Raw genomic sequence first — 22,388 nt, forward strand, 5'->3', positions numbered from 1 at the left:
TGAATAAAGATGGAGGAACGCCGTCCTGAGGGTTTGAGTCTGAGCAGCAGTGATGATGGAGTGGAGCAGTATTTATAGTAATTATATTTATTACGAACTTTATTCAAACTAAATTCATGGACAAAATTAACAAAGAGTGCTGAAAATATAGAAACAAATAATCACAACAATTTAAAAGAAATTATAAAAACTACTGATCAGAAACACTTGAACAAACATCAGTGAGATAAGAACGAGTCCGTGTCCCATCTGCTAACATGGAGGAGGAGCTTTCATGTCATCCATCTTTATTTACAGCTCATCTCAGCGTCCTCAACCTGTTAAAGATCAAATCCAATCTTTATATAAATATATATATATATATATAAGTATATATTATAGATTCTGAGTTCATATTAACACAACCTCATGTCTGAAATATGAAATATAATGAAATATGAGATTTAACGACTGTACAGTTCAATGTCTGAACTCGAGGGAGGAGAAGATCTGTTGTCAGAGGGGAAGAGAACAGGAAATATGAACTGAGCAGGAACATTTTCAGACTGAAACTGAACATTCACACAGTATCTGCCCTCAGAGTTCAGATCTCAGAATAGATATCGATCTGAGCCCTGAACGACCCACGCTGCGAAACAGAGTCTGGAAACAGTCTGGATGGTTTTCCTCTTAAAGCTGATGAATGACAAACATGTTTCTTTAGAAATAAATGATTTTAGCTGGAGAAGAGTTTTAAAGAAGTTAGTGTGAGGACACGACGACATGATGGATTCCGGCGTCACGTCGATGAGACGTAGAGTTTTTGGATCCTCTGTGTTTCGCAGTGTATCCGGCGGATGAGCTGCTGAGTGTTAACGGAGGCGCTGACATCACGGGAGTCAGTTTTCACCACAGCAGCACTCAGACCGGCTGCAGATCAATAATCTGCAGCTCGGATTTCAGATCAGCAGATTGGACACTGACACACACACGTGCACACAATCAGATCACAATTCATCAGCTTCTCCAAAGACTGGACGTGTTCCCGTGAAACCCGATGGAAGAGTCAGATCCGGTAATGCACATGTGATGCTGCTGCTCCGACTCTGTGGGACGCTCGAGTTGGAACCGAGTCACAGGAGAACTCGCTCAGGTTTGTTGTGGACCCGAATTTCTTTAAAATTGTGAGATAGAACTTCTTTACATTTGCGTCGATTCCTCAGAGACGAACTCGTGGATCTAGAACAAATCAAACAATAAAGGAGTTTAATGCTTTAGATCTTCACTGTCACTCGTTAATCTAAACTCAAACTTGGTTACAGTGACGCTGCCTGAAGCTCCAACAGAAGGTTTCTGCCTCAGACACGTTCTTCTCCGTTCTCTAAAAGGTCTTTAAAGGAATCAACGTCCACAATCATCTTTCTTCTTCTTCTTCTTCTTTCTTTACACACAAACGCTTCATTCAGCTGCAGAGTTCGACCCGACCAGGCTTCACTGCACCACACTAGCGCCACCATCTGGAGAGTCTCAGACAACCCAGCGGAGCGGAGCTATGGTCGTCCAAGCTCGACTTAGTTAATTGGTCCCAGGCGTGTACAGTAAATCCACGCTCCTCTCCGGCGGGTCAGAGACGACATATTGACTTGATCAGGGCGTCAGTCATGGATGATAATTGTTCAGTTAAAGTGAACAGTAATCTGCTCCCAACACTCCCAACGTCAGCCCGCGTCCGACTGTGTTCATGGAAAGTGTCGAGGAAGAACACGTATGTTTCACGTGGCGGCAAATCATGTCAGCATGGATTCATATCTCCCACACACGCAGGCGGACGTGTGTGTGTGTGTGTGTGTGTGTGTGTGATGTGCGTCTTTGTTCTGTTATTTACAGAAACATACATTGTGTGTCACAGTGTTTTTGTGTATTATATTTCCTCATCCTCTAAACCCACAGATCATGTGGAAACAGTTACAAACCCGAAAAAGAAAAAACAGTATTCTCATGAATCGGTGGTGTAGTTAGTGGCAGGACGGATCCTGCAATTACCCTGACAGTGAAGTCAGCCTTTAATACGGGGTCAGAGAGGCCGAGGCACCGCAGTCTGTACGTCGACTTAATGTACACGACGCTGAGACGTTCAGGGACCGACGCTCACGGCTGCTGCTTCAGCAACAGACCAGAAACATGGGACTCATTACACAACAGAGGAAAACACAAGCGCGGTGAATACCGAGTCACAGGTGGAGACAGAGTTCTTAAAACATGTGCATGAAGAAACACGCTTCGATAAACGAGCTGGACATTATACTAAAGTTTAATCAGAGTAATAATTATTAACTTTTTTATATGTCAGTTATTATTTCAAAGACAGAAATGAGAAGACGTTTGAGGAAAACACAGATTGAGTATTCGTTCACTATCTATTGTTTATTCTCTGAGTGTGTTTACGGCTCATGGAGGTGCATGAACCTCGTTAGCGTGGTCGGGGGTCGTCAGTGCTGCGACGCTGAAGCGCTCCCGTGGACGGAGGTGGACGCAGCAGTTAGGATGTTTCTGGAATCGAACATGACTGAGGCCTTTTCATGCACGAGTCTGTGTTTCTGAGTCCAAGAGAAACAAAGTGTTTTCAAATCAAACGTTAGAACGTCTCCTCCGCTCGTCTGGACCCGGTCCACAGACTCGACCCGTCGTCCTCCGAACTGCCAAAGATCTGCCGACTGACTTTTCTTTTCATAAGACGAGGAAATTAAATCTAGATTCTTACAAGGTTCCTTTTGTTATTTTCAGTCTGACGGCTGAGGCTGTTGGTCGGAGTGTTTCCCATCAGCCCACTGGTTGTTGTCGTTTATTACGGATGGACTGACAGACTCCATTTGTTTTTGTTTTATAGAGTCTCTCTCTCTGTGGAATAAAACCATCGCCTCCTCCTCCTCCTCCTCCTCCTCCTCCTCCCTTTGTCTCTCCCTCACTGATACATTCTGCAGATTCTCACTTTGTCTCTTTCTCTTCCTCCTCTCTTCTTTTTCTTCTTCTTTCTTCCTCTTTCTCTCTGTGTTGGTTCAACGTTGTGAAAGAGCGACATGTGCAGAGCAGACACTCGTCTTCTCCCTCCCTCCTCACATACCAGAGAAAACTCACCAACTTGCCAGAGAAGAGGAAAAATCTAAAACTTGGAACGGGTCTGAAGGCGCCCATGTGTCATCATTTATTTCAGCGTTCCTGGAATCATTAGAGCGGCGTGTTGAGACGCAGGGTTTGTCTGCGGATCTTTGGGGACAGGTGCGTTTTGGTGAAACCCTCGGACTCGTGATTGAAGGAGAATTGAAACTGAATAATTGTGAGCAGAAGGAAAAATGAAGAGAAGCTCATCAGCCACTTGTTTTGCAGTTTGTAATGGTCTAATATCCCTGACATCCTCCCCTCACTCGTTTATTTCTCTGAGGCGAAGCCGTTTCTTCTCTCACGCGCTCGTCGACAGGTTTTCAAACCTGGTTAAGTTTCAGTAGCCGTGTGTTCCTGCTCAGATAACGTCTCCGCGTCCTGTCACCTCCAGCTCAGATCTCTCAGACGCTGCTGACGGCGTCGAGGTCCTGCAGAGACGGGCTGCGTTCAGTGACTCCATTTTGTTTAAGAAGCTTCTTAACTGAGGGAAATGACCTGAAGTGTTTCAACTCTCTAAATGATGAGGAAAGGAGCTTCGGTGCTTCCTAACTTATCTCCTTTAGCAGAGGAAACATCAGACCATCTTTTATGAAAGGAGAAAATGCCGTCCCACAATTCATTGCAGCAGCAGCCTCATAGTTGCACCTGGACACACCCACGTGAATATAAATAACTTTTGCTTTAAAGCTGCAGTGATCAGCAGTTCTGGAGAAACTTTAAAAACAGAAATGTTGGTTTGATGACATAGAAAGAGGCTGAGGCGTCATGATGTTGACGGATCTGACTCTTGATTGGTCGAGCACATGTATCGGCGGCCGCGGCTCGACTCCGCCTCCTCACAGACTCTGACTGCGAAGATGGCAGCGTTTGTTTCCAAGATATTTTGGCTTCATTTTTGTTCCATCTCGTCTTTATTCACAGCCACTGGAATGTGTCCGTGCAGCCTGTTCTCTACGATCTCTTTACGTATCACACACATTTACACTTTCCACATGTGCACTACGTTTACATCTATCTCTCAGGGCAGTTGATATGCTGCCCCCTGCTGTTGGCTGACAGACCCACAGCCTCGCTCTGGAAACTTCTGTGGAACATTTTCAAACTCACTTCTTTTTCTTCGGTGACACAGAAATCCCCTGCAAGTGGATGAAATGGCAGTAATCCCCGTTTTAAAACATATCAGGAGTTTGCTCTGTTTCCCTGTAAGCGCTCCGGCTGCCCCCCCCCCCCCCCCCTCCACCTTGTGAAAATATTTTCCCTCGTCAGTGAAACATTAGAATTGAACCATCAAACTCAAGAGCTAAAGAGCCCGCTGTTCTCGCCCCCGCTGGGTGAGGCTGCACTCCGAGCAGCTCGGCTGCAGTTTCTCTGAAAACCTGACGTCTCCAGAACAACACGACTCCTGAACGTCCTGAAGAAGGAACATTAAGGTCAATGACTCTTTGTCTTCGAACCCAAACGATTTCGTTTTCAGTGCATGTTTCTCATTTCTAGAACGTGGACCAGGGCCCTGAGTTCAAACTGATTTATTTTATTACTCTGTTCTTTAAAATTGGATCAAACATCATTTGCTGTTCAGAGTCTTTTTCACTGTTGTCTGGATTTTTACCAAGAAATGTCAGGGTGAGTGTAATGAATCGATCAAACCAGAGAAAGTCACATTTCACACTGGAACACTGAGTCTTTCGCTGCGAACACATCGCTGTTGTCTTCACGTCCTTCATGCTGACATGTTTGGATTGAATCTGTGAGGATGTTCTGTCGCTTTGCACGACGCATGTTTGTCTTTTGTAAATAATACAAGACCAAACAAACGTGTTGCAGTGAAAGTCTTCCTGCGGGGCACAGACGATTGGCAGCGAACTAACAAGCCCAGAGGACTGAGTGCAGCCTGGCTCGGATCAGACCGGCCCGGCCTGCGCCAGCCCGCGTTGAGTAATGCTGTTAGTAAATACCAGGCCAATTATAGCTAACGAGGGCCTAATTGGAACCAGATGAACATTTATTGAATTTGTCGGTGAAAGGTAGAGTGGAGATAGCTAATGAAGTGCAGCCGCAGCACCGGGGCCAGGCGGCGAGGTGGGGGGGGGGCGTAATTCACCTGGCAGTGCCACCGTGTTTCCCCACGTCTGTGGTTTTATCCTCATTTCATTCTGCAGAGACGCTGTTTATTAAGATGGAGGTCGAAGGTTGATTTAATAATTTAGTTGAGTGAGGTTCTTCATCAAAAGTTTGATTCCAGAAAAGAAGACGAGCGGGATGAAGAACCTGATGTGATAAAAAAAGCAGTGACTTGTCAGAAAGATATTCTTAGTTGTGTATAAATACTTTTTAAAAGTACTTAGGGCTTCGATGTGGTGTCGAAATATTATGTAAATATTAACACAAACTCGTTCCTGCCGCTCTGGAAAATATCTGGATCTCTGGACTTCAGGTGTGAAAGAAGCTCGTGTGATGTGAAAGTTGATGCTGCAGCTCTTCTGACTTCTGCAGAACATTTCCTGTCAGAGAGCAGAGGAACCGAGAGGAACCTTTAGCAGCTTCTTCTTCTGTGGTTTAATGTGTCTCTACTTCCTGTGATTGGTCTAAAAGTCCAAACGGTCCGCCAAAGTGTTTTCACTGTGAACCAACAGAACCAGGTTCAGTTGATCCAGACCCAGAACTCCTCGTCTGGTCTGAGGACCCTTTGAGTAAATCTCTGTTCTGTGGACAAACAATCCACTCATGTCACATTTCAAATATCACAATCATCAACATTATATCTGAGCATCTGAACCTCGTGCTCGGCAGTGAACTTGTTTCTCGTTTCTCGTCCATGAGACGGATCATTAATGAGGACACAGTGAGGTCACACACCACCAGCCCTCCCCCTCCCCCTCCCCCCCTCACAGAGCTGCACATGAACCAGACTGGCTCGCTTTTAATTGGCTCGCTCTCTGAAATGAGGTTGACGTGACCTCTGCCCTGATTCATCCTGACACCCCACCCCCTCGTTCTTTCTGTTTTTTTGGTCTCTCCATCCTCCTCTTCCTCCACCCTCCATCACGTCATCCATCCCCCTCCTTTCAACCCCATTTCCCCTCCTCCCTCCCCTCCTCCTTGTCTCATTACACAGTCACTTCTCATCCTGCCAACTGATGGTTCAGTGCAGCGAGGGCCTCGGGCCCCGCGCTCCGTCCCTTTGATTCCTGTCCACAGACAACAGAAAGGAGGGCACACATCCAGTGTATACGGGGCAACACACACACACACACTCACTCTGTAACACTACTTGTATGAGTCCATCCATGCACACATCTGTACAGTTGATGTTCAGTGATGTGGACGTTCACTGGTCACACTGTGTGTGTGTGTGTGTGTAAATATCAGTCCTCTTAACATGTCTGATCAAAGTTTGTCTGAGAAATCAAACTTCTTCTGAGCGATGTCCCGTCAGGAGGTGAACTGGTGAAGTGTAGTTTTTGTGTAATTCTACGAATCAACAGACAAACTGACGATGAAATATCCCTTCAGCTCCATCGAGGCCTGACAGACCTTTATGAAACCACTTCACCAGAATCTGGATCAAACCACAAACAGGATCAAACCACCATGAAATAAAACAGCAGAATATTAAATGAATGAAAGAGAAGGAAGAGAAAATGAAACAGGTCACGAGGAGGAGACACAAACATGGCTCCTAATGCCAGTGTTACTATTAAAGTAATTATAGAACATGTTTGACTGAGTCGTCTTTCTTTCTGCGGCGATGGAGGATTTTATCATTGTGTTCATTTCCCTGTCTCTCCTCGGTAACATCGCCACCTGTTGGGACAAACTGGGAAATGCAGGTTCAAGTGAAATGACAGGAGATGCAGTGACACTGATTAAACTCTGGATTATTGAAACATGGGAAATGAATCATCGACATGGGTCTGCTGTTGTACACAGGGGAGGGTGTGTGTAGGTGTGTGTTCGCTGTGCACACACACACACACACACACACACACACACACACTGAGGTCGTCACAGTCCAACTCTTACTCTGTTTGTCATCTGGGCTTCATTCACAAACTGTGGCTCTGCCGGCAGCGTTTCCTCTGCTTTCTATTTGAGGAAGAAACTAAAATTAACAAAAGAAAAGACGCTCTTATTTTGTTCTGTTTGTTTTCAGATGACTCCCCCCCCCGCCTCTCTCTCTCTCTCTCTCTCTCTCTCTCTCTCTCGTACAGTAGAATGAATAAAGCCAGATATTCGGGGAGAGGTTGGGTTACACTCCTCGTCCCAGAGACAAAAGTGGGCTGTATGGGAGGGTCGGCCATGACAGTTGGCAGTCGGTGGGCTCTGGGTGAATTTGATACCATAATTAAGATCTGCTGTAAACAGGCTGAAATTAGGCGCAGACCTTCTCTCCCTCTGAAACACAACCATGGGAAAATGGAGTGTTTTGGCTGCAAACGCTCTTTTCTGACCATAACATGAAATCCACGCTCTCGTGATCAGATGTAACATGTTTATCATTGCTTACACAAACTGATGGAAAGTATTTGTGTGGCCTCGCCCACGTGTGCACGGAGGCCTGGGAGCAGGTACCCGGGAGATGACTCCACATCTCGCTGAGGTCCAACAGGCATGTTGATCTGAAATGTTGATAATCAACTGTTCAGATGTGCACGGTGACTTTTACGTGCAGCTTCTCCGCATGTGCTCATTACCGTGTGTGTGTGTGTGTGTGTGTGTGTGTTGACATCCCCTGATTAGCTCTGGCAAAGCCTCTGAGCAAGCAGAGGTTTGGAGAAGATTCTCTTTGCAGGATGGTTTCCTGTCAGATCTTCGCACATCAAGTGTTACCAGTAGTTTCCATCAGTGGACAAACTCCTGCTGCTTTTTCTGAGGCACGTCGCCCTACGATGCATTACCACTTACAGCCACTAGGTCGTGTCAGGAGCCTGGAACCAGTGCGACCACACTCGTCTGTCCCTGTCCTCAGATACGACGTGTCTTATCTTTGTGACGATCCACGATGCCTTCAGTCCCGGGACGAGGTCATTTCCTGTCGGGCTGACGCACGCCGCTCACTCCTCTGAATGGAGGACGATGGAAAAGTGTGGGTGTCAGATTCGCTTCCAGGAAAACGGTTTGTTGGCTCAGACTTTTCCTCCTGCGCAGTTTATACTGCGATTTTCAAGCAGGGGTCAGAGGTCAGTGAATTCTCCTCACATGAAGCTTCTCACTGGAAAACAGCCTGAAGGCTCCTCCTTCTTTAAACCTGGCAGCCCTGCTGGACCATCGTCATCATCATCATCGTCATCATCATCATCATCATCATCATCATCACCATCACCATCACCATCAGCAGCATGTAGTTTCAGCCTGAGTCCAGGCCCTGCTCCCCTCTCTCCTTCCTCCCTCTCTGGGAGTATCACGCTGCATCATCAGCCACAGCTCCAGGCTGCGGGCCATCCGTCACAGCCAGCGCACACTTCCGGGGGTCAGGTATCTCAGACAGCCTGGGCGGGGGGGCGGGGAGTGGTGCCGTAACATCCGATCCGGTGAACCCGCTCCCTCGGTCCTGGAGTCAGTTTCAGCCTTTTAAAAGTCACTGGAGCGGCAACATTGGACGCGTCCAGGTTGAGTTTCACCTGCAGAGACTTTGTGAGTCTGGTGGAGGAGCAGCGTGATAAAAAGTGTTTGCAGCAGGGGATGGGTTCACTTGTTGATTAGCCCCAGAGGGCCTTTGAGCCAGGCAGCAAGGGTAAATGACGCGGCCGCTCGTCTGCGTCAGATCCAGCATTTATGAGTCTCTGCTTCCTACAAAATAAACGACATGTGTTTAAACTGGAATAGACGTTTGATTCCACTCACGCTGTGGACGGAGAAACCTTTTGGTCTGTGACTGAAGAACAGAACGAGTGGTTTCCAGGAGGTCAGACTGAGGTTCCTTCAAATTTAATACCTTTTGTCCAATGATTTAGTTTTTAGACAACTGAGTATTGAACTTAACTTTCTCTGAATCTGATTTGTGCAAGTAGAGGCTCCACCCCCTGCTCCTCCAGATACTAACAGTGAAACTGAAGCGTCAGAGCAGCAGCTCACAAACCAACGAGTCACGGTGGCTTGATTAAAGTTTCAGACAAACCAAAATGTAAAGTGAGGTCAAACTGATGAGAGGATGAATTCTGTTTGTCTTTTTAAGAACTGAACCTGATCCTTTCTTCATTCTTCTTCACTTTAACATCACCAGTGATGAGGTTGTAGAATTCAAAGCAGAAAAGTTCTGTTTTCTTCTGGTCGAGAAGCAACAGAAGGAAAACGTTGGTTTGACTCAGAACCTCCTGCTTCCTACCAAACAGCCTAATGTGATTTCATTCAGAGCATCATGTCAGCCGAGACGACTCGCCGGCCGGCTCCGGTTTCATATAAACCAGGAGTGTTTTTCATCTTATGAAGCAGAGTTGGCTCGGGCGCCCGCTCTTCCTTCGCTGCGGAGCAGAGGAGGTGAAGAATCCACTTCCAGCTCAGGCCTCGCTCCGCGGCCACGGTCTGAGCGTCTGGACCGAGCTGTTAAAGAAGTTCAGATCCTGTTTTGCTTCATGTCTCTTGTTCTCTTGGCGTCGTTAAAGCAAAACAATGGCGCTCAAAGTAAATAGCCATGGAAACGCAGAGAGCGGCGCAGCTAAACACGGAGGCCAGCCAGAGGTTGTCTTCTTCTGTGACCTGCCGCCGCTGCAGCGTCTCCGCCTCGGCTTCGCATGCAACACGTACCTCGACGTGCACGTCTCAGGATGAGCCGCTAACGTTTGGACGTGATCACAAGTGTCGGTGTGATTAAAATACATTTGAAGTTTATAAGTCGAAGTGTTGTTGTCTGAACGTTTCACACGTTGGGTGATTTTTGCTCATTCTGTCCTTCTTTGGCCGACCGGCTGGAAAATTTATCAACTGGCCTCCATTTAACAAACTCCCTCCATCCGTTGGTGCCGTTTCATCCCAGAAACCCCCCGATGGGAGGCTGGCACTGAGCTCACCGACCCTCCGCTGCCACCCCCTCCACACAGAGCGTACAGCTGCTGCCCCCACATCTGGGAACGATTTGATCAGAAGAAAGAAAAGTGAGAGGAGAGATTCAGAAACCTCCACCTCAGACCCGTAGTTCTTTATCTCCTCTGATCATTCGTTTACTGTCGACCATCAGATGTATGATGACAAATGTTCGATGGAGAGTGAATTTTTATCTCATGTACTCACACGAGCAGAAGTAAAGATGCACATCCCGCTGAGGCGGAGAGAAAGTGCAGGCCCGGAAGAAAACGAACAATAATGGAACAATAATCTGCAGTTTTCAGACCTTCAACAAACTGTGGATGTTGTCCAGAAATGTTCCACAGTGAGAAACACTAGCTACAAAATGTCCAGACTCTTTAGTCCGGGAATCTCCTGAAGTTCATTTACTGCTCCAGAAAACTGGGAACGTTTTAAAAAGAAATAGGAATATTTCTTCCACACTTCTCTGCAAAGTTTTTGTTTCAGCCGACTGTTTTTACACCATCGGGAGTTTTTTTTTTCTGGTTCGAGCAGAAATGAGAATTCACTGGAAAATCAAAGGTAAATAAATAAAGCTCCACCTCAGAAAAAAGAAATTGAGTTATTTGATTCGCTTGTGAAATTTTTCTTCTTCTATTTAACTTCAGTTGTAAAAACAGCAGCTTGTCTCTTGTTAATCTATTTTTAGGCTGAAGTGAAACGAAGCCGGTTGAGTGTGATTTTATGAGGAACATTTGCAGTGAACCTCAGTTAAATGTGATTCAGTGTGTGTGTGGTCAGAGTTTCTGTGGCTCAGTCGCACTAATAATAACAGTGAGTGTGACCCATGTGATTTAATACTTCATCACACTTCATCTTATTACAGTGGATCAGCTGGTTTGTGTGGTGTTGTTGTTTCCAGCTCTCACACACACACACACACACTGCAGTGTAAAGCAACACTGTGCAACTGAGCAACAGCGCCCTCTGCAGCCACATGTGGTTTCTGCCAGTGTGGGAGCGATGAAGACGTTTTCTGACACATGCGTCCTGTCGTCATCACCTACGTGAGACCAGCTCTTTCACGAGGGAGCTGCAGGAAAAGATCCAGAAAACGTTCTCACATTCAGAACCTCCAGATCATCTCAGGAACGTGTCCGGAGCTCAGTGCAGCTCTGAAAAGCAGCTTTACTGCGTGAATAGCACGGTGGTAGAGAATAATGGATGAATCCAGTGTTGAGGGACTGAGTTATTAAAAATGTTGAGCTGACAAGAGTTAACAGCAACTTAATCCATCGAGCTCATCGATCACTGGAAGCTGTTGATGCTTCACTTCATGTTTCAGCTGTTTTGGTGCAGTAACATGGTAACGTGGTAACATGGTAACATGGTGACATGGTAACGTGGTAACATGGTGACGTGGTGACGTGGTAACATGGTGACATGTTGACATGGTGACATGGTGACATGGTAACATGGTAACATGGTGACATGGTGACGTGGTTGTGTGGTAACATGTTGCAACGCCATCGGTCTGACTCGCTGTGTACTCACGCCTCTTCTTTCTATTGGTGGTTGTTGAACAGCGTTAGTGGACGTTACCGGAACGACCACTCATGTTCACCACAATGTCGGAGGAACCGAAACTCGAATGTTTCACTGAACGTGAATCGATATTTGTGCAGATGTACGTTGACCGTACCCTTAAAAGTACCGAGGGCGGGTTTGTCTGTGTATTTAAAAATGTGAACATGTACCAAGTGAACGTCTAACTGCTGCTACACGTTTAATTCAACCACATCCTGACTGCTAACGAGATTTACATCGATCTTCATCTTTCCACCAATAGGAAGCGAATAATCTTCCTTCTGAAACGTTGAACCACTGCGTGATGAACACAGACGACCTGCGTCTATAGAAACTCCGCTGCAGCTCGATCTGGCTCCTCTGCCTCGTCTCGCCGTGTCCACGATGTTAATTAGCTCCTGGGGATATTTTTAGTGGCTCTCTTGATGATTTAATTAGGTTTACAAATTATAATTTTTAACCGCCATGTCTACCGTGGACCGTGGCAGCACAATAAACACAATCAGACGTTCCGCCTGCAGAACTGCATTAGGGGCTTGGCACTGCCAGAGAGCACGGCTGGAAAATGTCGAGTTAGCTGGCATCAAGGAGCTCCTGTTACCGGTAAGAGCAGGGAAAACTCCCAGCTCCCTGCCAGTCCGGAGCGCACACACACACACACACACACACGCTCACATGCAAACATCCAATTACCCTCCTGGTCCTGCAGAGCTGCTTTTCAAACCTCCCTCGGCACGAAGATGAAGCAGGAGGCCGGGGCGCTGTTATGGCTGCCTCCCGCCGCGCTGCCATGGCAACCAAATAGCAGCCGCTGGTGCATGTGAACGGACAAAAAATGTGGAAAATAACTGCAGTGGATCGTCCTTCACGCATCTCAGGACCTGGTTCCGTCTGATTCTGATGAAGTCGGTTCCCGAATAAAAACGACACGGTGGCTGGAAAAGTTTAAAATCCTGGAAAAAAAACGCTCTAATCTTTCTTCTCTGGTTAAAGATTTTGCTCCGATGCTGGAAAAGTCCGGCAGAATTAGGATGATTTAATTCCTCGGACACGTCGTGTTGTAATAAATTCAGCCGGCTCGGTGCGTGACCCCTGGACGAGCTGCCGCAGCTCGCTGGCGGCGGCTTGTGACGAACTCTCTCATCGAGGCCAACAAACCGTCACGTATTACAACATGTGTCCCGAAGCCCAGAAATGTCTTTGTGCAGATTATTTCCAGTTTCGTGTGTGAACTCTTGTTAAAAGCTGTCGTCAGGAAGGTTTCTGCCTCTCTCCTCTCCATGATTGGTTTTGGACAAAGAGCTGTGGGTCATGTGACCAGTCGAGGCCTCTGAGGTTAGACGAGAAGTATTTTGACACATTTGTCTCAGGTCCTCTGAGTTTAGTTTGAAAAGTCCATGAGGTCACAGACACGGAGCTGCTTTATTCTCCGTCAGTGGTGGAACTTACAAAGTACTTTGATATACTTACTGCACTTGTAGGTTTCATGGGTCTGTACTTATTTAAATTCAGGTACTTTGTTGTTTGAATCATTCAACAACTAGAGATGTTAAACTTTCTGTCTCCATGTGTCACCTGGGAAAATATTTTATCGTCATTATATATTATATTTATATTTTAGACTAAACAACTCTCGGTGAATTCCATTAAATCACCCAACTCAGTGACAAATTATTATTTAAAACAGTTTAAAACAACGAGCTAAGTTTTCTTTTTACCCAGAGTCGTGGTTGGATTTTTCTTTTCTCTTAAATGTTGTTTGTCTGGTTGCTGATTCTCTACGCATCATAAATATAAACCTTTAAATATTAGCTCAAACTAAACTCATCAGAGAGAAAGTTGTCTCAGTCTCCGAGCTCGTACGTTATACAACAATGTAAAATAATTGTATTTCCATCAGTTGGTCAAAGTTTGTAGAGAAAACTGTTCCAGAGAAAATCCACAAATCTTCTCTCTGGGTTTGAGTTTTTATGGAGTGTTAAGTTGCTCTTAAAAAGGTTTGTTACTCTGCTGATTTTTAACCAAATCCCTTGTAATTCCCGAAGACTTGAGTGTAGCTGTGATTAATAGATTTAAATCCACACGTCTCAGACTTTACAGTCTCGTTTTATGAGCAGTAATTTATGTCATGATGTTGGTGGAGGCTAAAATTTTCTGGAAAAAATTAGGATGAAAATAATTTTTGAAAAGAAAATCTTCTGGTTCGGACAAACGACAGCTACCGTTGCTGTGTTGATGGATGTGCGTCCTACGAGAAGCAGATGTGTGGTTGTTTTACACAGATTCACAGTCATCACTCTGTGGTCTGTATCAGCGTCACACAAATTGAGGTTTTATCTGCAGGAGCCTTTTCAGAGGAAACACCCGGGGGCCCGGGGCCGTGTCCGTCCTGCAGGACCTTCACTGTGTTTGTGTGTTTTATTTCTGTCTTTGCTTCTAAGTAGAAAATCTTCAGACTCCTGCTCTGTGTTTATTTTCTCTGTGCAGCTCTCGAGCATGTGTGCGCAGAATGTGACAACATGTGCTCGTACAGTCGTGATGTGCACTCGTGCACGTTGGTTCGGCTGCATGTGTGACCGGCACTTTCCCAGCTCAGCATTCCTCAGTGACAGCCGCAGGTCAACTGCTGCTTTAAATAGAGTCCGGATCACTGGAGACGCTCGGAGGCTCTGAGCTCGGGTGGACTGTTAGCGCCTCCCTGAGGTCAGAGACGGTCTCGACTCGTGAGACGTCAGCAAACAACGATCACACGAGAGAATTCACTTCTTTTTCTGTCAGGGAGAAAACTTTACCTCATCTGGACGATTCTGGACTGAATGAAATGATGATGTCAGAGTCTCTCGTAAAGATTTAAGTTAAAAGTGAATGTTTTGATTTAAATATAAAACATGGTTCCATCAGTTACTAATGAAATAAAACATTTAAATGCTGAAGGAACAATTTCTCATCAGGAGACTAAAAGTCTTTTAGTTTGGGAAAACTAAAACCACCCAGAATTCTTGACACAGTATAAAGACACTGACGTGAGATGATGCAAACAAACCAACACACAACTCCTCACTGTTTCACACACACACACACACACACACTCACACACACACACACACACACACACACACACACACACACACACACACACACACACACTCACACACCTTTTAAAAACTTTTGTATTTGTCAGGAAGACACAAAAACAGGTTGTTTGAACAAACGACTGATGATTTATTTAAAAAACACAAAATCTGATCAAGTATCACTTTTATAAACCTGAAGCTTCCGCAGCGCACACACACTCACACACACCCACACACACACACACCCACACAAACACACACACACACTCACACACACCCACCCACACACACACACACAAACACACAAACACACACACACACTCACACACACCCACCCACACACACACACACAAACACACAAACACACACACACACACACACACCCACACACCCACACACACACACCCACACACACACACACACACACCCACACCCACACACACACACCCACACACACACACACCCACACACACACACACACACACCCACACCCACACACACCCACACACACACACACACACCCACACACACACACTCCTGTCTCAGATTCTTGGCATGACTTCCTCGCGGTAAAAAAGGAAACATACCCCCCCTCTCAGTTCCCATAATCCCCTGCTGCCTGTGTGCCATCCCTGACCCTCAGTAGCTCAGACGCTCTGAGACGAGCTCGTGTTCAGGTTGTGATTGTCGCTCTGTGCTCGTCGCTCTGTGCTCGTCGCTCTGACAGAGCAGAGACTGAGTTTATCTTCTGAACCGTCAGGATAGAGTTGACCCGTCAGTGTGAGACGTCGGCGGCCCCTCGGCGGAGCTGCTCCTCTCATTATGCCTCAGTGACGGTGGGGCTGCAGGGCCCCTCGTCACAGCCCCTCGTCATGTCTAATGCTGGTGTCCGTGGTTATCGCACTATCTCGCAGCACCTGAACGACCTGAAGAAGGAGAACTTCAGCCTGAAGCTCCGGATCTACTTCCTGGAGGAGAAGATCCAGCAGAAGTTTGAGGAGAGCAGCAATGACGTGCACAAGAGGGTGAGTGTGAAACTCTGTCTGTGAAGGGATGAACTGTTCACGTGCACGGTGTTTGTCTCTGTGGTGCCCCCCCCCCCCCCCATGAACTTTGACCTTTCTATAGATTCTTCCACTGAGAACAAACAACAGAAGAATTTCCATCACAACTGAACTGAATGAAAACATCCGTTCAGTTTGTTTTATTTATAGACTTTAATTAAAGATGGACGACATGACAGCTCCAAAAACTGAAGCCAAATCATCCTGATCGCCCCCTGGTGGCGGGCTGCAGTATAGGTCATAAACCCCGCCTCCTCCGTGTTAGCAGATGGGACCAATCAAACTAAAAATCAAAGTAGACGTTAAATAAATGTTTGTCAAAGATGTTTCAGCTCGTTCTCATCTCACTGATGTTTATTCAAGTGTTTCTGATCAGTTTGGTTTTAATTAGTTATTGACGATATAAAAACAAGACGTCATGATTGACAGCTGACACTGACTCCTGATTGGGTCGCACCTCAGTCGCTACTTCACAGACTCTGACTCCACATGATGTCAAAAGCATCAGACGCAGCCGAGCGCCCGTAGCTGAGACATTCTGGCTTCATCTCTGGACAAAGGGAGAAAGTGGAGCCACGTCGTCCGTCTTTAAAATCCATGGTTTCATGGTGTTTTAGCAAAATTACAAAACGAGATGATAATGAATCAACCAGGAAACATAACAGAGATGCAAGCATGAACTTCAAATCAGAGGAGAGAGCGTCATGTCTGATTTATTTCTACTAGATTCATGAATTATTCTCTGAGTGAATCACAAGAAAGAAATTGACATAAAATGTCCTTGAGTTCTTCTCTGACCCGTGCTGCAGCCTTCCACCATGTGGGCGTTGTTTTCTTTATTCTTCCTGTATTTGCAGCTCATCACACACAGTTGTTTTCTTAATTTGTGCTTTTTCTACTTGGGTCTTCTGAACGAGCTCTCTCCGCCACCGCAGTGTTAAACATTCTGTGATTCAAACTTTTCTGTGTTCATGTTGGAATCAGCTGCAGACGCCAGGGTTTGTGTTTGTTTGTCTGTTTGTCAGCAGGGTTACACAACAACGACTGGACGGATTTAACACAACTTGGTGGAGAGATGTGGAATCAGTCAGGAGAGATGTTGATAAAAACACGTCGAGACCACTGATATTTATGAGGCTGTGTAATTTAGTGCAGATCCACATGAACAGAGCTGGTGAATTTAAATGTGGTTTCACCAGGAGACTGTTACATGAGCTCTGCTGACTGATTCTCTAGTTCTCCTCTAAGTGAATTCAGATCTGAACGTTTCCTTTAATGAGAAAAAAAACACTTTTCAAACCATCTCTTGAATTCTCTGCGCTGCCTCGTCGACGCCAACAGTCGCTGCAGCACAGATCTGCTTGTGTTCGCTGGCTCTGCAGAAACTGTCTGACCTGTTTTCCATCGACGACCCGATGACCCACATTGCGTTAGAGCCTTCGGGCCTACACGCATTGTATGTTTGCATGCATGCATGCACACCACCAGTAACTGTGTGCATGCAGACACGTCGGTGTCAGCAGAGACTCGTCCCCACACCTGTGTCAGTATGTCAGTAATCTGATCCGCTGCACTTGGATGTGAAGATCGCTGCTGTGATGCACAGAAAAATAAATCCCTGCACGCGAGCGACCGGTACCAGTTCGAGCCGGTTCTCCTGCCTCGGAGCCAGGAGTTAAAAGCGGTGTTGTTGCTGGGTGCAGGGTTTGACAGATTCAGCAGCCGCTCATATCCCACCTGCTATTTATACATCCATTGAGATCCAGGCGGCACGTGAGAGTGTGGAAACTCACTCTGAGTCGAGGAGAGTTTCTCTGCAGCTCTGTGCAGAACAAGAACAAGCTTTTCTGCTTGAGATGAGTTGGGTTCATAATGTTTGGATAGTTTTTGGATTGTTGGTTTTTCATCTCAAACATACAGACGCTGTTTTCCTCTGCTGAGTTCATGACGTGTTTCTGCTCACCAGAGAATCAAGCACAATATTATCCTGCTGGATTCAGGCTGTGCAGAGAGCAGCAGCTGTGACACGTGATCTGATTGTGTGACAGTAAACACAGTGTTGTTGCTCATTTCTCTGTGAACACAAAGTTTCTCTTCTGTCAAAACTCACAGTTTAAAGAACTGTGTCACTTTAACTGAACAACAGCGCCCCCTGCAGCCACACATGATAAATCCCCTGTCCAAGCACTGATGTGGTTTTCGAGTAGAATAGAAACTAAAGTTGAGCTCAAACAGAACTATATGCTGGGTATTACCCATGATCCTCTGCTTCCTGAACTAGAAGAGCTGCTTCTGAAACAAATCCACCAAACTGTTCAGAGTTCTTCATGTTTTAAAGTTTCCTGCAGAACGTTGGAGAGAAACTCTGGTTGTTAATAACGTCAGTGTTTTGAACTGATCTCAGTTCAGCTTCACTCTTCAACCGTCTCCATGTTCACACTCAAACATAAACTTTAATCAAGCTGATGGTTTAAGGTTAAAAAGTTGCAGCGTTGATTTAAAGCATTGTTTATATCGTAGTTAAAAGCCAACATGTTCTTTTTAAATGCTAAAATCAGTCATATCCTGTATTTACTTCTTTAATCTAAACTTTCTTCTTTCATCTTCAACTTTGCTCATTTTCTTTTTCTCTGTGATTTTCTGCTGCAGAACATCGAGCTGAAGGTCGAGGTCGAGAGCCTGAAGAAGGAGCTTGAGGACAAACAGCAGCTTCTGGACGAAGCTCTGTGAGTATTTCTCTTCTTCCTGCTCAGGGTTTTTTTTTTTTTTTCACACACATGGTGACAGAAGTTCTTGTGGTGTTTAAAGGTCACGAACGTCCAAATCACTCATCCACACTTTATTATGTCTCTATAACAGACGTGGAGAAATACACAAATACACGTGTGAAAGCAGCTTCAAATATTCAGCCTCTTGTGCTGCACAGATTTGTTGAAACGCCTTCAGGGAGATTTGCCTGCGAACTACAAAAACACTCTTTTCAACGGCAGTTTGATTATTTCCCATGAGCCCCTCAGTGCATCAGAGCCCGGTCGCCCTCAGGACGCAGCGGCCTTTCATCACACGCGAGCCCGCCGGTCTGTAGCCTCAGCTCGCTATCACAACACGGACTAAGCCCCGAGGAATTCCATGTATGGACTGGGCTGCTTTTGAAGAGGCTGAAGTGACCGTGCTCTGGTGGACGAAGAGGGGATGAGGATGAGGAGGTGACGGAGGGGTGAGGGTTTGTTTTGAAGGGGGAGGAGAGTAAAGGGCAGGAGGTTGTTTGCTGAGTCGGGAACAATTTGAGCTGCAGCACCTGTCTCTCTCTGTATCACCGTCCTCGGCCAATCGGCAGCAAGAGTCTGCAAAACACACAGAACGTCCAGTCGCAGGATTCTCAGAGACACTTTTCAAACTCCCAGAAACGAACGGAGACATCGTCAGGTCGATCGTTTCTCTTCGGTTCTTTGCGTGATCTCATTCATTTCAGTCAAGCTGAGGATTTACCTCGCCACCCCGCAGGCTCAGATTACCCATAATCCTGCTGTGGTTAAATTCGTCCCTCGTGTTGATGGATGCATGAGTCAAGTTTAGGCTTCAGATTAAAGATGAAACTAGATATTTAAAACTTTTATGCATCGAAAATGTTTTCATGTTCTAATGTTCAGGAAACATGTTTTAACAAAAAGTTCAGATTTTCTTGTTTAGAAACATTTTACTTTTATATTTGATTTTTTATCCATTTAACTTGTCGTTTTTCGCTGTTCGTCAGTTTTTTACTTGTAAATAACTTTATTATAATAAGTTTCACTTTCATCTGGCGACTCCACACGTTGTAAGAAGCCGTGAACAGAACACGCGTGTGGTCACTAACGCTGTCACGCTAAACCCCTGTTACACGTACGCTAAGTCAAACTGACCTTTGACTGATTATTTTCCTAATAGATGGATGTAGGACCGACATCATTAGCTCAGCAACACAGCGTCATTATGCTCTGAGGACAGTGATTGGTCCAATCAGTCACTTTAACGTTTGTCAAAACAGTGAGAAGCAGAGTGAACGTGTCCGAGACGTTCTCCCTGACTCTCGGTGCCGTGCTGGTTCATAAATAAACTCTGTGGCCACAGTTTATCAGTGGAGCTATTAACGGAGCCTGGCTGAGAGAAGTGAGGAGTCTGTGGACGAGGCCGAGAGCCGGAGCGGCGACAGCTTCAGTAATCAGCTCGCTCCTCAGAGGAGTTTCCTCCTCTTTTTCTCCTCCGCTCCTTTTTGAATATTTCACAAATCTGCAAAACACGTTTTGAAACGAAAGAAATTAGAGAATGGGACAAGAAATATATGTTGTGTGTGTGTGGTGGCGACACCCAGTGGCCGGAGGCATAATGTTTTTGGGAGCTACGTTCATGTCATCGTTGTGAACACGATATCACAACAACTCCTCGAGGGAGTCGCTTCACGTTCGGTACAAATGTTCAGTTGGACTCAAAAATGAACTGATTCGATTTTGGTGGTGGGACTTGTGAACGCAACGTCTCAGGAACAATTTCTTCAGATTCGTTCACCTGGAGTTTGGTGAGAGGTCACGTGACCTCACAGAACATGTTGTGGCCTCATGAGGACGATACATCACGTCTGTCTGCAGAGAGTTTATATTTCAGGGGTCAGAGGTCACATGGAGTGAAATGGAGGCCTATATGTAAACAACCACAGGGTGGTGTTTCCCCTTAGTTTGGATTTAAAGCACTTTGACAAGACGTGTTACCATGACAACTCGTTGATAAAGGCAGACTCAAGAAGACGGTCCAATAAAACTCATTCTCCCTCTAACGTGCACTCACACTGTGCTTTCTCTCTTTTTCAATAACGTCTTCTCTCCGACCTCGCAGGCTGACGGCCGACAGCCTCTCCGATCAGACTGAGGCGGAGCTACAGCGTCGCCTGGCCGAGCGGCAGGAGGAGATCAGCCACATGCAAGAAATCCTGGAAACCAAAGTTCAGCTGCTGCAAGAGGTGGAGACTCCCTCTGACCTCTGACCTCACGTTTGTAAAATCAGCCTCACAGTTACCAGCTTTGTGTCTCTTCTGTCCGCGTTGCGTTCAGGAGGCGGAGCTGGCGCGAAGCGAGGCTGAGCGAATGGCCTCGCTGGCGGACGCTGAGTCGCAGCGATGTCTGGCTCTGGAGAGAGAGAGGATGGAGAGGATGGAGGAGAGCGGAGGATCAGTGTTTACCCAGCAGGCCCTGGCTGACAAAGACAGGTTAACAACTTATTGAAAAAGAAGCGTAAAGGAGCTCGTTAAGTAAATCCTGTGTCTTTGAATAAAGATGAACGATGAATGAACAAGCTTTAACTAAAGTTAGCAAGTTAGACGACAGACTGCAGACGACAGCTTTAACATGTGCTCTCTCTCTCTCAGGGTGATCGAGGAATTGACACAACAGAAACATTCGCTGGAGGTCAAAGTTCACCACCGCAGAGGACGTGAGGTATTTTTCATTGCATCTAATCCTCTTCTGCATTTCTGCACCAAACAATCACATTAACGTCCTGAGGGCTCCGATCACACGTGGTCAATTCACCCTCACGCCAGGTTCATGCTTCTGCAGCTGAGCAGAGTCCTGACCCAGAGGGTCACCTCCCCAAAGATTTAAGCACAGGACACAGAATGCTAGTGTGTGAAGTTGAAAAGGAAAAGAATGAGATTCTGTGAGATAGAAGTGTTTTTACTTCTTAGCTTGTTACTGTAGATGCAGTTATGACCTTCAAGTAAATCTCCAGTGGCGTGAGGCAGGCGCAGGATACATTCTCCTCCTCCCTCTCATCTCTATTCTGAGTGTTGTGGCTCAGAGTCGAGTGACTGAACGATATCTAACACATGTGGGTCAGTGGAGCTCTGGCAGAGCAGTGAAAAGTGAAACACGTGCACGTTACTGAACGAGACCCTGTGAGGTTATTTTAGAGATCAGGAGAATAACTGAGAACTCCACTGCAGAGGAGTTATTCTGGGTTTTAATAACCTGATACAGCTGCTGATCTGTATAAATGTGGGTTTGACGTGGAACATATGAATAAAAAATAAACCTGAGAGGGATTTGATCTGGAAGTGACAGGGTGAGGAGGGTGAGGAGGGTGAGGAGGGTGAGGAGGGTGAGGGCTGCACAAAACAAACAAAAGCAAATGACTTTCAGTCCTACAGGAGCTTTAAGTTTCTTACTTCAAATTTTGATTTACATGTGACACAAACTTTCTCCCCACAGAGTCCGAACGATGAAGTTCACACACAGATGCAGGTAAGAAAGATTCATGAAGGTTCTGTGTACTGTCACGTGTGTGTGTGTGTGTGTGTGTGTGTTACAGCTACTGTAAACACAACAACACATTTATTTACTCACTGATTTTCTTGATATGAAACTCTGTCAACAACCTCTGAGTTCACAGCAGGGAGGTAGCTCCACCTGGTGTCTCCTGGTCTCCACTGCACACAATTATTTTATTTCTGTTTACTTTTATTCAAAGATTAGAAACAAGGTTTTTACTCCAT

The 22,388-nt window shown here is 45.9% G+C and overlaps 1 protein-coding gene across 4 annotated transcripts in view; it reads left to right on the plus strand.

Moving 5' to 3' along the window:
- Positions 1 to 22,388, plus strand: part of pde4dip (phosphodiesterase 4D interacting protein) — a 61,941-nt gene that overhangs the window by 13,165 nt on the left and 26,388 nt on the right. For all 4 annotated transcript variants that reach the window (XM_069522706.1, XM_069522707.1, XM_069522705.1 and 1 more), the window contains exons 4-9: positions 15,716 to 15,826; positions 18,515 to 18,591; positions 20,735 to 20,858; positions 20,950 to 21,104; positions 21,264 to 21,333; positions 22,105 to 22,137. In XM_069522706.1, the coding sequence (XP_069378807.1) occupies positions 15,716 to 15,826; positions 18,515 to 18,591; positions 20,735 to 20,858; positions 20,950 to 21,104; positions 21,264 to 21,333; positions 22,105 to 22,137 (570 nt within the window). The remainder of the gene's footprint in view (positions 1 to 15,715; positions 15,827 to 18,514; positions 18,592 to 20,734; positions 20,859 to 20,949; positions 21,105 to 21,263; positions 21,334 to 22,104; positions 22,138 to 22,388) is intronic.

The sequence above is a fragment of the Paralichthys olivaceus genome, chromosome 3 (assembly GCF_024713975.1).
Source record: "Paralichthys olivaceus isolate ysfri-2021 chromosome 3, ASM2471397v2, whole genome shotgun sequence".
Taxonomy (NCBI): domain Eukaryota; kingdom Metazoa; phylum Chordata; class Actinopteri; order Pleuronectiformes; family Paralichthyidae; genus Paralichthys; species Paralichthys olivaceus.